Source organism: Pithys albifrons, chromosome 2, assembly GCF_047495875.1.
Source record: "Pithys albifrons albifrons isolate INPA30051 chromosome 2, PitAlb_v1, whole genome shotgun sequence".
In the NCBI taxonomy this organism is placed as follows: domain Eukaryota; kingdom Metazoa; phylum Chordata; class Aves; order Passeriformes; family Thamnophilidae; genus Pithys; species Pithys albifrons.
The window spans coordinates 118,463,092-118,481,059 of NC_092459.1; the positions used below are offsets into that span (position 1 = coordinate 118,463,092).

The window sequence follows — 17,968 nt, forward strand, 5'->3', positions numbered from 1 at the left end:
TTTACTCCAAGATGGGATGCTTTCAGGAAAAGTCAGGAACACAAAGAGCAAGGACCAGAATTTTTTTCTGCACTGCTCCAGCAATACAACACCCATAAAGCATTTCAACTTATTATTCTCTTGGCATATGGATGATTTTATTTGTGTTGTTATCAATGGTTGTTGTAGAAATACAAAGTCCTGGCCTAACTGAAAAAAAGGCAGAATTTTCTATTCTTTGCCCCTCATAAAAGCACCAGACTGCCTCAGCTCTTACAGCACTTTGTCATAAGAATCATGTTCAGAATTTGAATTTCATATCCATTTCTGCAAATCTTTCAAGACATCTCTAGTATCTGTGATTAAATTGCATCAAAGGAACTGCATTCTCAGTCTGACTTCCCAATAGGCCCTTGAAGCTGCTGTGGAGAAGGTCCTGGCACAGGAGGTGCAACAGTGAAACATCAGAGAGGGCACCCTGCCCCCCCTTTGGGAAGGCTGGACAACAGCAGAACTTACCCACAAGTTTTCCCTGCCTTAGACAGGGGAAGGTATAAAACCAGCTGCACACATTTATTCCCCTCCTCCACCTGTTTGCACAGTTATTTACTGCAGTTTGGGTACCTCCAGGTAACCACAGCCATTCTACTGGCAGTTTTACTGCTGCAAAGTGCTCTGGTGCCAGCCTGGGCTGCCAGCCCGGGCTCCATCCAGGTGGAGTCACCACTGGGGAGGGGTGTCCTGCCAGAGCTGTCCCACACCCACATTCAGGGCTGCAGCAAAAGGGCACAAGGGCCAGAAATGACAGTTTTTCTGATTCCTGAACAAACCCAAACATCAAAAGCCTCACCAGAATCAAAGGAATCAAAAGGTCTTATGAGAATGAAAAGCATCACTGTGAGAACTCTACTAGCTCCTGGGGCACGCTTCTGCACAGCTCTGAAAACATGGCAGAAAGGGAAGGGACCCAAGCTGGGATCTGGGATCGAACTGGGCACAACTGGCTCTAAAGGTCAGTACTGCTTTGGAGCACACACAAAGGGTTACTGACTTTCACCCACAAGATGTTGGTGTAAGAGCAACATCCAAAGAGACTTCAAGTGTTTCTGACTCTCATTTCCAGTGTGCCTTCACCTTAAGGGTCTGTGAGCAACTCGGAGCAGGCTGGAACCCCCCAGGCCCCAAGGCAGCCAGGGTGGCAGCGCCCACCTCTGCACCCACAGCTGCCCAGGCTGTACCAGCACCCACTGAGACAGGCTCCAGGCACGCTGGGCAAGGAGGAGACAACCCCTTCCTCCAAAAGGGAACACAAACAAGTCCTTCATACAAATGGGAGCATATTCCTCTGAGTACAGGAAATCAAATTAAACACTTACCAAAAAATCAGTGTTTCCAGAAAAGAGATCCCAACATCAGATGCACCAACCACCACAATTCTAGTGTTGACAGACACTCTAGATTCCAGCACCAGCTTGCGATTTGTGTGGTTCAAAGAATAACTCAACTGTAAAAAATACATAACATGACATAAAAATGCATTAAAAAACCAGCCAAAAGTCTGCTAAGAATCATTAAACTCTCAGTGATGCATTACTTTGCACTGACACCAAACTTCTCATGGCTCACTGACATGACTAACACCATGACATTCCCATGCACAGCACCAGATAAATGGCCCAAAAATGCTGAAATATGTGCAGGCTCAATAGGTCACAGAACATTAGAAGAGCTGAATGCTCTGGCTCCTCCTGACCAAGATGCTCTGGAGGCCTCATACAAGAGGACAAACATCACCTTATGCCATCACTCACTGCCATTCAGCAAACACCTGCAGAACACACATTTAAATACTGCTAAGCCATTTTTATGCCCTCTAGAGCAGTTTTCACTTGTGCTGGTTTATTAATGGAAATGGCCTTACTCATAAATTAATTAGGAACTTATATTTTGAGTGTCTGTGTGTTTCAGTGAAAACTCCCACAATTATCCTTCCCTTTTCATACAATACAGAGAAGCCACCCCAAAAGCCAGGCTGCCACATGCATACACAATTACCCCAATGCCACTGGGATCAACACTCCAGTCACAAATATTGCTGTAATGTTTGCAATTACGAATTTCAGTTTCCATATCACTTAATGCACACCCTGGCTATAAAGGCAATAAACTCTGTGTTGTTTTTCTCTGTGTGTCTCTGGGTCTCTTTACCCAGCAGAGATTCTCCAAACCCATATGCAAGAGAGAGCCATTTGACATGGTTTTTTTGCCTTTGGTCAGGCAACATTATTTTTTACTGCCAGATAAATGTTCTTCGGGTTGCAGTTCACCACAGTGCAATGAGGACATCCAGTGGTGAGCCAGATTCATCTCAGCCATTGAATTGCCATAGGAAAGTTCCAGAAGGGTCTTAAAAAGTGCCCCAGCCCGTGGTGGGTGTTTAACAGAGCCAGCTGTGTGACAGCCAGCACGTGCCTGCAGGGAGGAAGGGCTGGCCTTGCCAGGGTGAGGCACAGAACCCCCCACTGCTCCCACTGAAGGGGACACAGGAGAGCAGAAAGTCCTTAGAGAGGCCCAACAACTCCATCCACAGCCAGTGCTTTTGTACATGGTTAAACACTCCTTACAGCAGGATCTGCCAGTAAAAGGATTTTGAACATCAATTAGAATATATCTATAACACTTCTGCATTTCAGGAACTCAAAAAGCCTTTTGTGTTCCACCAAAAACGTACATTGTTGGGAGGGACTTCAGGAAATGAGAAGAACTGGTGCCAAGCAGTACAGGTGTCCCCCACCACCTAATATAAAGCTTGGACTGTGTTTTTTATAACACACTAAATGGTCATGCCCCAACTACGTGTGACATAGCTCTGCCGGTGGTGACACTCAGAGCTCTCCCAGTCCCACCAACAGGTGTGGCAGACACGGTGCCCCAGGCCCTGATCTCAGTGTGCCCATTCCCTGGGTGGGCACACAGAACTCTGACAGATTGGGGTTGGCTGCACTTACAGAGTTTCAACCTGGTAGAAAAGCAATGTCTTCTGGAAGGAAAATGATTAGTGATGTTTCTGTTGAAATGTGGCCTTTAAAAAATTAATGAAATGGTAAAAAGCCACAAACTCCTTGTAGTGTGGCTAATCAACAAAACCAGGCAGGGCTGCCAGCTGCTAACAGGATAAACCCACAGGTCCTGTGGCAACCCAAGGCCAAACACTCCCACTGCTGTGCTGTGCTGGTGGATCACAGTGATGCATTCCAGCAGCAAAACAGAGCAGGAACACAGTTTCCCTGGGAAGAGCTGTATCTAATTTATGAAATGGTTTCTGTATCAATGACAGGCAGTGTATGAGCAGAACACACCCCGTTCTGCTCCCACACAATGGCCCCAACACCAACAGCTGGCAGGCTCCAGAAATCACCTTCCCACAGCTCAGTACACTGAACAGCCCCGGGGAGGAAGGAATTAGGTGGATTGGTCCCATAATGCCGCCTATTTTAACAAAATGGCCGGACAAATGGCTACATCTGCTCCCCAGAGAGGTAATCTGACATCATATCCCATAGGTCAATAGCAAACTAACTTGTTTATTTTGTATCAATCTATTAAATACACCAGCAATCATTAACTAATGCATGGCAAAAAGCACACTGCCATTGGTAGACATGGCCCATGTAGCTCAGATGAGAGGCTTTTCCTTGCTTCTCCCAAAGATGATTTGGGGTGCCTGGCCCCCTGACCCCTCACACTGCTCCCACCTGCAGGCAGAGGGACAGTGGCACTGGCAGTGGTGGCCCTGGGGCACCAAACCACAGGGATGTTCCTGCACAGGGACAGCCAGTGCCATCACTCAGGCTTTCAAACTGTCCCTCATTAAAACACTGATGCACTTCCCAGAGTGCTGCTCTGACAACACACACCCTGCATGTGACCCACAGCTTCCATTTATGATCTCACAGCACAACCTGTGCAGAGCAGGACTAATCTGTGCCCTTCAAAACTCACACATCCTTCTACCCTGAGAAACCAATGGAAAAAGACACAGGAAATACTGACTAGGTTTCAGCAAACTCATTTGCATATATTGATTCCTTTGCATTTTCCAGCCATATACAGCTCCATGCCCAGCTCTCCTGTCCAGGTTGCACACCCTGGGAATGGAGTCAGTGTACATTTACTCAACAATACTATGCAGGAGGTACAAACTCACATCCAGGGTATTTTGCGGGTCCTTCTAGTTCTGTTTTTAAACAATGGGCTCTGGGCTATTCGCAGGTTTTCTAAATGTATTTATTGTATTTTTTCTACCATAGGTCAGGGTGTACAGCAAACATTACCTCCATTCACACAGAAAAAATGGAAACACCTGAAACTGAAAAAATAAGTTGGATAAAGGTTTTCAGCTGTGGCAGGAAGAGAGCACTGCTGTGTTTTGAATGGGCATTGCTAAATTTATCCCAGTAATACATCACTGCTGTCAGAGAGCAGGCACACTCCTTGCTGGGACTTCTGCAAAGACTCCCTAATGCTGCAGAACTGGTAGAATCACAAAATCTTCTGGGTTGGAAAACACCTCTAATAGCATCAAGTCCAACTATTAGACTTGACTTTGACCCCCTGTGGATCCTGCCTTGCCCAGCTGAACACACAGCAGTGCTGGCTGCAGGTTTAGGGTGCTGAAGGGGCCCAAACTCAGGGCTGCTCAGGGCACCACAGCAAACAGGGCTGGGTTTTATGTCCTCAGCATCCTCACAGACCCCTCACTGTGGCAGTGCCCAGCCCTGCCTTGCAGGATTCTACAGCTGCCTGCAATGCTTCTGTTTTAATTCAGTGTTTGTTACTGAGAAACCTCAGTGATGGTTAGTGCTGTAGAGGATTGATAGGATTTGAACTCTGTTACTGCAAAAACCACCAGAAGGAGTGAAAACAATTAACAAACCTGTGCCCAGAGTAGTGCTGAGCTCAGCAACAGTGGCAGGCAAACAAGAAGGTGAGCAAACAGAGCTATTTTCATTTCAAGCTCCATTTGAACCACAAGTTAAAAAAAGAAAAATCAATGTTTACCAAGGAGATATGAACAAAACTCGTTGGAAAATGCATGTTTTTTCAACCTGCATTAGGAATTGTTCTCTAAATACTCGCTACATTCCAAAAAGCCTCATTATAAATGTCTGCAAACATGTTTTCAAAAGCTGTTTCCAAGCATTCACAGATTTACACAAACACCAGAAACAGAAGGAAAAGAAAGGAGAAGAAAGTGATGAAGACTGCAGCCTTAATTGTTCTGTTGTCTTTGTCAGTGAAGCCTTCTTTGGCAACTGTGGCTTAGACAGGTAACACCTCACCTTTATGGCACAGTTTTCATCCACAGACCTCCAAGACCTTTATAAAATGAAGTCAGTATTATTATTCCAGTCTCATATGAGTAAAGGCTGATCTTCAGCTTCTAGAAAAACAGCACCTATATTTGTAACCCATCCTATGCCTGTCACTCCCTACAAAATCAGGGATTTCCCTGTAACTCCAACAGGCAGCAAAGGAGAGTAGAGCACAGATGAGAACCACTGTTACCATGGTAAAAACTGCTCTTTTTCCCTCTGAGCATTGACATTCAGACCCTCAGCTCAGAGAGGGCTGGGCAGTCCACACTCACATAAACATCTCACAATTGCTGCTGCTCTGCTTCCACGGCCAAGGAAATCAACTCAGAATGGTGCCCCTTTCAGAGAGCTCAGTTCTTCCTCTTCTTTCTGGGGAAGAGAGGGAGGCACAGAAAACCAAAGCACTCAGGCAGGCAGGGGATTGATAAAGCACATGGCTGTTCTAGTCCTCTGGCAGCAAGCACTGCTTCCCAGGTCACCTGTCCGGGGCTTGTTTCTGTCCCACAAGGTACAATTGAAGCCAAACATTCAGAAGTCCCAGGTCCATCCCAGGTGACATCCAGGGGCCAGGCTGGGGCACCTCAGAGAGGAGCTGGCTGTGCCCAAGGGTCCCCAGCAGAGCTGGCCACGGGCCGTGTCACTGCCCTGCTGGGCACAAGTCCCCACACAGGACTGACCCCAGCCCTCCCTCCAAGGGGAACACAGGGCCAGGCCCTGGGAACAGAGCCCAAGGGAACACCCAGGCTGGGCATGGACACAGCCAGACAAGAGGCCCTTTGCAGCAGTCCCTGGCACAGCTGGGGCAGGCACTGAGCCCCAACACTGACCCCACTGCCAACAGAGTCGAGGGGGACAGGGCAGAGCATCCCTGCCCACTCCACCTACTGCACACACAGACCGAGGGCCACAGAGTAACAGTTTTAAATATAACGAATTCACTGAAAAAATTAAAGTATGTATATAATTTTTTAAAAATAATAACATTTCATACTGAAATAACGACCACGAGGTAAATAACAGTACAGGGATACGAAGGGAAATTGATTCAAAGGTTACTACACAGTCAGGTTTTCATGACAGCAGCTGTGCTTCTCCATTTTATAACAGCAAACATTACCTTTCTGTGGAAAAAATATCTGTGCCCTCCTTACAAGCTGGAATTATCAAAGTCAATCCAACAAAAGGCTTTGAAAAAAGCTTTAAACTAAGTCTGACCTGTTTCTAAGCAGAAATGCCCATTTCAGTTTGCAGCAAATGTCTTTAACACCTGTACAGCACCAACACCACACTTTCAAAACAAAGAGAGGTCATCCTACTTTTAATTTCACACATGCACATAAGTGGTAAACATTTCTGTTAATGATGCCATCTGGTGCCTCCCAGAACGGTGTGACACTCAGCCTTCCAAACAAGATGTAATGGCAGCACCACACAAACCCCACTGACATTTACAGTAAAGAAATTTGTTATCAGCCTCAGTTCAGAACGCCTGTTTGTGTGCCTGCTGGTGCCACAAAATCATCACCTTCACCAGCCAAGGGGGAGAACAATAAATAATGGATTTTTATCCATGCACATACTACAAAAGCATTAAAAATTCATTACTCAGGCACAAAAGCATCTTAAGCAACAGTTACTGCTTTAAAAATTAATACTGCTCTCCTGGTTAAGTGCAAACTACCCACAACAAGCCTTTGTTTGTGATCCCAATGTATCCACATACAAATTATAGCATGTAAGAACTCCTGTTTTCATTTTGATCCACGAGCCTTGATATTTAAAACACAGGGAATTCTCTTGCTCACTCTCCCTAGGCTCTCTGCTGCATTTACTCCTTGTTATCTCAGTGGAAGCCTATTGATGAAAAAGAAACCAAACTCTCAAAAACCTTTTATATTTTAGCCACATTCAGTACATTCCAGTGCCTCAACTGCAGATATACAGAACAGAAACTGCCAAAACACAACCCTTTATTGCTACAGCTGTTCCACCAAGCCAGCACACACTTTGCTTTAAGCCAGACACAAGAGGGACACAAGAGGGTGAAGCAGCAGTGGCTGCTCTCCCTGGCCCCTGTGAGGCTCTGGGGAAGAGGCACCTCCAGCACCAAGGCTGGCTGCTCTGTGGGCACAGGGGCAGCCCAGGATGGGGAAGGGACAGTGCACTCGGGGGGGGCAGACACACCCCCCCAAAGCAGAGCTCTGGAGCTCCACAGCCCTTGTGTCTGTTCCTGCCCACCACACACCCCCCAAAGCAGAGCTCTGGAGCTCCACAGCCCTTGTGTCTGTCCCTGCCCACCACACACCCCCCAAAGCAGAGCTCTGGAGCTCCACAGCCCTTGTGTCTGTTCCTGCCCACCACACACCCCCCAAAGCAGAGCTCTGGAGCTCCACAGCCCTTCTGTCTGTCCCTGCCACCCTCCTGACATGGCTCTTCGGACAAGTAGGGTGACAGACCCTCTTCACTCTCAACTGCAGTTAGAAGCAAAGAGCTTTCCTTGTTCAGAACAGATTGTCCTGTGGGACACAGCCTCTCCCCCATGCTTTAAAATCTCCATCTTTTAACTCCTTTGAATTGCAGTTGGGCTGAAATTTTCAAGCTGCACACTCTGGACTAGCTGGGATTTGACAGCAAGGTGTTGTTAACAGTCAGTCTCCCAGTTCTGAGTCCTTTCTGATCCTCTGCCTGCACAGGGCAGGGCAGTGGCTTGTGCTCAGTCAGGTGATAATTCCATCATGTCAGAAAGCAGCACTAAAGCAGCCACAGCCAGGTATGTTCCAACTGCACAGAGAGACTGACACACAAGTGAAGAGTTCAGGCAACTGCCAGTGAGCTGCCTAAACACCACCAAGTAGAAGCCACAGAGAGTGAAGCACCCCAAAAGTTTGCTGGGGGAGGCACCACCATCTGTTTCCTATACAAATGCTCATATAGATCAATTTTACTTTCCTTTTTAAACAAGCTGTCCCAAAAGGTAAAGTTTGTTAAGCTTGAAAATGTTTTCCATTTTCCCCCCAGTTTTACCTGATAGCCAATTTCTATTTTTAGAAAACATGGTAAACATATTCTGTTTGAAAGTCCTGCAACCTTACAATGGACATAAAAAGCTTCCAGAATGAGCTGGGATGATTCTTACACCCCTAACTCATTTCAGCATGTAGATGTGAACATGCACTGCAATGGAACAAGCTCTAAAACAAACCAAAAAGCAACAATGTGCTGCTCAAAAACATTTTCTAAGCATTTTCCCTCCTTTTATTGTTTAATTATTATTTTAAATTCTCTCAAGTCATCTCTTCACAGCACTTGACATAAGCATGAGCATGGGCTCACCCAAACACACAAACACCAGCACAGTGCATGAAAACTGTGGGGTTCCCAGAGCCTTCTCTTGCAGCTCCTCCTTGAGCCTCACACCAACATCCACCATCGCTGCTGGGGCTAAGCTTCAATTCTCCACAGACAAACAGGAGAACCCACTGCTGTGCAATCCTCTCCCTGAGAGATGGACATCCAGCCAGTTCCCCCAGAAATACCCAACTCCTGAGCCAGTTTCCAGGGCAGGCTCAGAGCACCAAGCTGGGCTGAGCACTGACCCAGCTCTTTGCCTGACCCTCCTGCACTCACCACTTCTTGTTCTGATTTACCTTCCCTGGAGTGCACCTGGAATACCACTTGAAATGTACACAATTACCTAAGAAAGGGTTGACGTTTTTTGTTGGGTTTTGGAGGGTTTTTCTCCCAAGATAAATTTATACAAGACTTCATGGGCTTTGGCAACTGTTCCATCTTTTTATGAGCTAGAGCAGAAAAACCAATTCTAAACTGTGCAATAAAATCTGACAGCCTGCATGTAGCCATGAAATAAAAATATAATAAACCAAATAGCATGAATAATAATGAAAGGGCAAAAACAAGGAAATAATTCAACAGATGTGTGACATTTTTGTTCTTCACTGTGGATCAGTTATTCTTGTTAATTATATCACCTATTCTTCCCTTACATTGATAATTACATGAAGCAGATGGAGAACAGAATGCTCCCAGATGGTGAGAAAGCAAACAAGTTTACAAATTGTTTATTTATGAAGAAATCATTAAAAATTATTTAATCATCTATAGTTTTTCTACTCCACCAGTAATGACATGCACTGTAAAGGCCAGCAGCACTTTATAAGATATTCAGGATTCTGTTGTAACCAACTGGTTTCTAATGTAACACGACTGAAACGACTGACAGATGTGCAAACCACAATAATAATCTAATCTGTTTTAACACTGGGGGAATTAAGAGTTTGAATCTTTGGATCTTCTGCCAGTTGGCGCTTCAGCACTGGCTGCCGATTCCGAATACAAAAATCAGATTTCCTTTTGCTTTGGAACAGTGTACCAAGTGCTTGAGCTAATGAGCAGGCAGGAGCTCTGTCAGGGCTGTGCCCTGAACCCCAGGGTGTGGCAGATGCAATTCTGAGCTCAGATGTGGCACCTCTGCCATCCCTGCTGCTGAGCAGGTACCCCAAAGTCCAGGCACTTCCAGGACTGGATGCAAATTAGATGCTCAGCATCTGTGCCATTCCAGAGGAGTGAAACAGGATACAGCAAGTTTAATGCCTCCCTCTCTGTGCCTTCTCAGTCCACACTTGCCCAATTTAACCAAACCTCTTCAGTAGAGCAATGGGAGAGTATGGTGGGAACAGACATATCAAATCAGCACCAAATGTATTGGACATCTCTCAAGGCATGAGAATAAGAAATTAAGAATTTACAGACCTTCAGGAAATGGAGCCACTGCTTGGGGAGTGACAGGACTTCTGAGGCAAAGGCAAAGCAGCACAGGGCTGTGGTTTAACAGAAGAGTGAACATCCTGCAAGATCCTTCTCCTACCTTATTTAAAGCCACCAAAACATGGATGACAGGAAAAAGTGTCTCCTCATTACTACACACGTGCTGGCTTCAGACATCTTCCCACTAATTCCTACTCCAGGCTCTTTGCCTTTTCACCTCTCTCCCTCTCTTCTCCATGCTTCCCATGTCCCTTTTCCCTCACTTCCCACCCTGCCAGCATGTCCTACAACCAAAATACATTTCTCCTTGTCTCACAGTACTTTTTAAGGTGACAATTCTCAGCCTGTCCAAACTGCAGAGCCACCACATTTATCTCCTTGGTGGGACAGGTCATTCTTTGCCACACAGATTGCACCTTTCTGTTTGCAAAGCATCCAAACAGGCCTTTCCAATCACTACACAAGGGCAAAAGGATAACAATTTCATGCTTATTGAAAATTTGGTTATATTAATTTACAAAATGCACCTCAGTTTATTGGCAACTTTACTGCAGGATTGGGCAGGGCAGGGCAGGGCAAGATTCTTGATGGGAATCAATCTTCCTTTATGAGGCACCTGAGCAGAGAGAGGGCAAGTGTCTTGTGCCTCTCTGCTGCCCGAGCCACAGAAGAGCCCAGGCCCCAAAGCAGCCCCAGCCCCTCCCTGCTATGAGTACCTCAGTTCTCTGGCACACTCCTCATGTTACAGCTTCCCAATGGATGGTGGCCAAAGGTCACTTCATTCACTCAACTGAAGAGTCAATTTAACTTTACATGGTTTCAAATTCTTGGTATTTCAGAAAAGCCAGCAGCAGTAGCAGATGAGCTTTATGCTCAGGTTACCACCCAGCACTCAGCCCCAGATGTCCATTCTGATGCAGCACAGTCTGTCAAAAGTCCATAATTCATGCTGGGGCAAGGCATGGATACTCACACAGAGACTACCCTGGAGTTGGGGATTTTCACCAGCAAAACCTTTTACTGAAAATCTCACACGTTACCAAATAGAAATTCAGTTTTTGAGACTGCCAACAATTATGTCACTACCTACAACTCTCCGAAAACCTCAGGAAGAACTTGGGAATAGAGACGACAACAGATTTGCAGACCTTTCAAACAGGAAGTCTGGGATTTTTCAGCTTCAACAAAAATGCTAAGATGAGCTCTTTTAGTAAAAGAGCAAGAGTTCCCTCGAAAGATAAAAGAAAAAGTAGTTTAAAGAACAGCATCAGAGAGTTTATTCTGCAGAGAAGAGAAAGGCAGGGATGTGCATGTGGAGGGAAGACTGTTCAACAAAGCGAAACTCAGACCAACAGCCTCAGACATCGTCTGGATTCTGCTTTGCCAGTTGCTGCCTAAGAGTTTTGGGTGCCAAAACCTACTGACTGAGTGAGAAAAGGACAACACTAAAAATATTTTATGGGAACCCATCTCAGCCAACTGGAAGTTAGTACAGACAAAGCTCCTTAATTATATTTCCCCACAAAATTACAGCTACCTACAGAGTGTACCCATCACTAATGGTGTTTTCCCTAATATTTTAGCCTCATTGGTTATTCTTTTGAGGAATCACCTTAATGTTAAATTTTACTTACTTAATGTAAGAGAATCAGGTGTAAGTGATTTAACAAATGAAATTTTAAATACTTTTCATTTAGAACCTCCAGACTGCACCAGTTCTATGCAAATAAGAACTGCTTGATAACAAAAACAATCTTTTTTGCTGTTAAATCAACTCAGTATTTTGAAGTGTTCTTTGAGCGCTGGTCTTGTGCATGGAAGAAACCTGATTTGGGGGCTGAAAAATGAAGTTTACTTAAGTAATTTCTACAGAAGGAGTCAGAAGCACCACATTGCTTTTTTCCACTTGCTGAGCACAACAGCAAACTGAACTTACCAGGGAGAAAGACTGAACAGTAAGGCAGGACACTGACCGTGTGTTGGGAGTTTGACTGTACAATTGTGACCAAACGCTGTCCCAGTGCCAGCACAGCAGTGCCCTGGCCCCGTGGCCGCTGCTGGGGCACCATTGTGACCATTGTGTCCCAGTGCCAGCATAGGAGTGCCCTGGCCCCGTGGCTGCTGCTGGGGCACCATTGTGACCATTGTGTCCCAGTGCCAGCACAGGAATGCCCTGGCCCCAGTGCCACCACAGGAGTGCCCTGGCCCCATGGCTGCTGCCAGGGCACCATTGTGACCACTGTGTCCCAGTGCCAGCACAGGAATGCCCTGGCCCCACTGCCAGCACAGCAGTGCCCTGGCCCCGTGGCTGCTGCCAGGACACAATCGTGACCACTATGTCCCAGTGCCAGCACAGGAGTGCCCTGGCCCCGTGGCTGCTGCTGGGGCACCATTGTGACCATTGTGTCCCAGTGCCAGCACAGGAGTGCCCTGGCCCCGTGGCCGCTGCTGGGGCACCATTGTGACCACTGTGTCCCAGTGCCAGCACAGGAGTGCCCTGGCCCCGTGGCCACTGTCGGCACCATGGCAAGGCAGGCACTGTGAGGGCACGGACACCAGGGCTGTGTAATTAAGGAGCAGCCTGTCCCCACCCGGATGGGAATGCCAGCCCATCTGCCAAGCCCCGTGCTGGCTGGCACTGTGCCCCCTGCCTGCTGCCGCTCCTGCCACCCACCTGATCCTTGAAGAGCCGCTCCGACGGAGCGTTCATGCCAAGCTCTTCCCGGGGATAGACAATCTGTCGTCTGGGCCGCACGGGAGCCATGTAATGAAGGGCAGATGTCAGGGAATGGGCGCAGGGACGCTGGAGCTGAAAGACAGCGATCCATATTGCAGCGGAGAATGTCAGAGCAGAGCGGCGCAGATGTCTCGGCACGGCTCCGCAACCACAACATCCTCAGCTCTGCTGGCTAAATCTGAGACAAAATCAGCAAATAAACAAACATACTCAGAGCAGAGGAATGAATTGCAGATAATTCCTGACACTAATGAAGATAATTATGAGAGTAATTACATTACTATCTCTGTGGGAATGACAGATAAACAAGTGGTTTGGTTTATGGGATTTTTCAGCACAAGTATTTTCCCCAGGAGGATATTTTTCTCCATAGTGATCATGAATCAGCTTGATTTGACCTCATTAAGCCATGTTATCTGCTCACTGCTAACCTTTGCTCGCTTGGCAAAGAACAGCGATGAATTTATATAGAAATTCTATACCAACTGAAATGTCGAGTTCATCCAAGTGATAAATGTCAATAAACCAGCAGAAATTTGAAGTGAACAAAACCCTAATGTTCATGTGAGCAGCCTGGATCATTAGAAATAGTTGTATCTGTATTACAGCATGACTAGCTCTGGCATAATATGCAACATGAAAGGGAAAAAGAAATAAGAGCATTGCAGGAAATACAGAATGAACATTAATGCAAACTAAATTACCCTGAAGTGCCATTCAATTCACAAATATTAAAAACTTGATGTTACTATGTTGAGAACTGAGTAAAACATCACATTTACCACTTATTAGAGCAATGATAAGCTGAAGTAACTTAGGGGAACTTTGTAGCCAGGAAATGGGCCAAACTGGAATCATTACTAAGGTTTAACTTTTCTCTTCCATCCACTGTCATTAAACTGCATTTTTGTAAGAGCTCTTCAGCATCTGAGAACGTAATGTCACACAGGGACACGGGTTCCACAAGGGGACACTTAACAGAACTCCAGAGAAGTGCACTGCGAATGCACCCAAGTCTAGCCTGGCAGAATTTCTACATGAAAACTGGTGGCGATTTCAAAACCAGCCAAGTCCCCAAGGCCAGACTCCATCTCAGCTCCCATCTGCCCTCCAGGTGCTGGGTGCAGCCAGCCCTGCAGAGCCCTGGGCTGGACGTGAGTGCCTGTCCCGAGACAGGTAGGTGTGACCCGTGGATGAACTGCCCTGGGGATGCACCCTGTGTTTGCAGCAGTGCCTGCAGGAGCCAGACAGGAACTTCAGATGGCTACACAGGCTTGGAAATCTTACCTTGTGTTCCCTTCCCTGACGTGAGACGGATGTGACAACACAGGTGAGTATTTCTGAAAGAATCTGTTGCTTCGCTTCCACATATTACATTCTCCTCAGAAATGGATTTTCTCCACTAGGAGAGATCCAGTTCTTATGGTTCTCCTGTGCCACTTGCAGAAACACAAGTCTCATTTTCCAAGTCAGTGAGGTGCCTGGGTCCCACTGACCTTTGGTGAAACAGTCTAGAGTACCTAAATCACTTCTGAAGACTTTTTAAGCAACCTGCATGTGTTTCAGATTATCCTTTGCACTTCTTCAGTGTACCTTATCCTTGTGCTAGGCACAGAGCCAAGGCCACTCCCAGTCTCTGTTCCCCAGCATGCTTGCTGAAGACACTGATGAGTCTGGACTCCCATGCCAGACCAACCCCCACATGCAACAGCTGTGCCCTTGAGTGTAGATCATGCCAGGCAAGAACACAAAGTAGTTTGCTGCAGGCTGCCAAGAAAATCCCTGTTTGCAGTCATTCACAGGAGCAAAGAAAATACAGTGAGTAAAGGCAGCAATATTTAATGCAGGAAACACAAATTACTTTCTCCTTACCTTGCCCTCCACATACTGTGGATAAATGGGATAGTAAAGAGCACTTTTGTGGGACAAGCGAAGAATCTCCTTTAGAAAGTGTTTTGTATAGCGATAAAATACAGGATTTAAGACAAAGTGGCAAAGGTGTCCATGTTCTTCTGCCTGATAGTAATTGTAATTAATAAAATCCTCAGTGTTGTATTGTGCTCGAACATACTCAATATCCTGGAAAATTAAGAAGTTGGGAATCAGAAGAGATCAGCAGCTACACCTTGCCATGATTTTAGCAAGTGCCAATGAGTCATTTTCTATTAATTAAGGAACTACATTTGAACACTGAAGTCAAGTGCCTTTGAGATGTTCTTAATTCAGTTTCATTCTATCAAAACTATCCCTGCAGCTTGTCCATCCTTAGTTACAAGGGCTGCAGACCATGACCCTTTCCCCCCATGGTCCAACATAGGTTTGCTGAGCTCAGGACAGAAGCCCAGGCTCTCCTCTCAAACCCCAGCCATTCCACAGGGAATTCTACAGAGCAGAGCTGTGTAAGAAACACTCTCCAGGTCTTCCCTGTTGAACTGATAAGCTGATTTTTACACATTTATATACTCAGTTCATATATCCTCTTATCTCAATGCTTTTGATTATATTAAGAGCCATTTTTGAAACCCAAGTGACTACTTTAAAAACTGAGCATTTGAGCTTATGAACAATCTACAATCACCTTTTCAGTTCTAGCAGAATGCCACAAAAGCCTTGCAGAATGTTAACTTTTCAATAGCAATGTGCAGCATACATTTTTGTACTCCATTAGAGCATATGCTTTCCTTTGTTTTAAAGTGTGTGATTTACAATCACTTAGAATATCTACTGTGGGAGAAAAATTATAGAAGCAAATCTAGAAGAGCTGCTTGTGTGGCCAAAACTGCTTATTGACTTGGAAAAAGGGGGGAAGTAGGTGATTAAACACATCTTTAGAGGCAGAATGGCTTTGTGCTACAGAACCAAAAAGAAGTGCAGGAGACAAACTTTCACAACACATCAGCACCTTCTTGCACATAACAGGATGACTTTTTCATCTGTGTGCCAGTCATGGATGAGAAGGGAAGTAGCACAGTGTACATACCCAGGAAAGAGAGAAAGGAGGTTTCTAGAAGCACTATTTTTACAGACACTTTGTTAGGCAGATAAGGACAAAGCTCAGCCTTTGGTGTGAGAGCCAAGCATGACAGTGCTCATGGACACAAACAGAATTTACCATTTCATCCCTAATGACACAAACGCCAACAATTTGATCCGAAACTTCTGCTATGAAAGCCTGTACTGGCATCCCATCCTGCAAAGCAAAAGGGACAGATGCACATCTGATTTCAGCAGGAATGTTTTCATGGCAGCAGCCACAGTTGACACACTCCTCCCAGGCAGCACCCAGTTTAACCAGGTGCAGGTTGGAGCAGAGTGTGGCCACACTCCACACACACAGACCTGGCCTGCACTGGAGTTTCAGTCTGGATCCACCTGCCACAAGCCCAGACCCTACTGCAGTCCTGGGTTAAGTGCTGATCTTGGGAAAGAACTGTACACATGTCTGCAACAAATACTCACGGGATCCCTGCGAGCCTGAGTGAAGCTCTTGGAGTCACTCCATATCCTTTCATTCAAGCTAAGGGTTTGGATGAGTGTTTTGACACCAAGCAGGTCATTGGTTGTCACCCTTCTTACATTAAATGACCTAAAAAAAAGGAAAAGAGAATTAAAGCACCTACTACATCTTGCAGAAGTGGAAACTGATTGCTAAGTGACTGCTGTTCCAAATGCAGATATTAACTTCTTGCATGGTAATAGAAAATATCAAAGAGCACCTACTTGAGACAGCTCCAGAATTCTGCATTACCTGCTATTAAACACTCAGGTTTTTTACATGTACAGCCCAATCTCACACAGAAAATTATGAGCTATAGCCACAGGTATCACCTGTCCTCATGTGAGCAGGAGTCAGCAGAAAAGAGAGGCAAAGAACCTTAAAAGGAAGGTGGAATTTAACTACACCCTGCTGCACATAGGGAAAAGAGAACAACAGAGACAGGCAAGAGAAAGGGAGAGAGGGAAATAAAACAGCCAGCTGTCACCCTTGGAAATGGTACAAGAGAAAGGAGGAACATGGATTTCTCCAAGAACAAATTACTAACATTTGTGCTAGGCCTTAGTTCTTCAATCAGTAGCATAAGGATAAATTTACATGACTGAAACGCCTCTAAGAAGCACAGGGTGCCAATTAGCAATCCCAGAGCAGTGACCTGGTACCAAAATGCCTGAGCAATATACACATGTCAGCCACAGACAGCAATGTCCTGGCATTTAGCTCCTTTATACACCATCAGGAAACATCTCCCCACCCACTAATTAGGAACAAAATTCCATTCACAGTGACAGTCCACAGCAGCTGAGAAACTCTGCCATTGATAAAAGCAGTGACCTTTCCTTGTTACACACAGCCTGTGTAGCAAACACTTGTAGAGTGCTGTTCAAGAGGCTGAACTACAGCTTCATTTCCAAGAATAAAGTTCTTCCACCCACAGCTAACTTGCAATTCATGCAGTAGAACCTTCATTCCTGTTCTTCTTGACTCCAGTTTAAAAGGGGATGTGCTACTCCTCAGCCTCAGTCACACAGACAGACCCTGAGGAACAGGGATTTAATGAACCGCACTAGTACCCTGAAAACCCCAAACCTACCAAGGATCTGCAGTGTTATGGGAAACTTCACAGCTCAATCCACTGACCATTTCTGAGTGCTCAAAAGCATACATTTGCTTACTAAATTGCAAGCTAATCCTGACCTAAGCAAGCAGCAGCTTTGCTTCCACAGTTTAACACATTTCCACTGTTGATTTCAAGACCAAACAGGTGCTGAGGATGATGGTCCTGCAGCCCCTGGGCAGGCAAACCCTGGCCCTCCCAGCCCAGCCCACCAGCTCTGCTCCCCACCCATGCCCAGGAGAAGGCAGTTATGCCACCAAGAAACATCTTTAACATGACAAAAACAGAACACACAAAAAGGTGAAACTGCTTTTTTAAAAATAAACAGATCTACCAGCTCCACCATGAGCATGAAATAAGAGGAGGGACTATCCAAGGTCCACACTCATTTCTCTCCCAGCAATGAATTAACTCTTTCTACATGCCCAAGTCCTTTGACTGCTCAGAGAACAGGGCACTATTATTACTAAGCTTTT

At 45.8% G+C, this 17,968-nt stretch overlaps 1 protein-coding gene across 2 annotated transcripts in view; it reads right to left on the reverse strand.

The window, feature by feature from the left end:
- CFAP61 (cilia and flagella associated protein 61) overlaps positions 1-17,968 on the reverse strand; it is a 93,612-nt gene that overhangs the window by 47,537 nt on the left and 28,107 nt on the right. For both annotated transcript variants that reach the window (XM_071547584.1, XM_071547583.1), the window contains exons 13-17: positions 16,339-16,465; positions 15,992-16,069; positions 14,752-14,958; positions 12,817-12,951; positions 1,356-1,483 (exon numbers count right to left, since the gene is read on the reverse strand). In XM_071547584.1, coding sequence (XP_071403685.1) covers positions 1,356-1,483; positions 12,817-12,951; positions 14,752-14,958; positions 15,992-16,069; positions 16,339-16,465 — 675 coding nt within the window. The remainder of the gene's footprint in view (positions 1-1,355; positions 1,484-12,816; positions 12,952-14,751; positions 14,959-15,991; positions 16,070-16,338; positions 16,466-17,968) is intronic.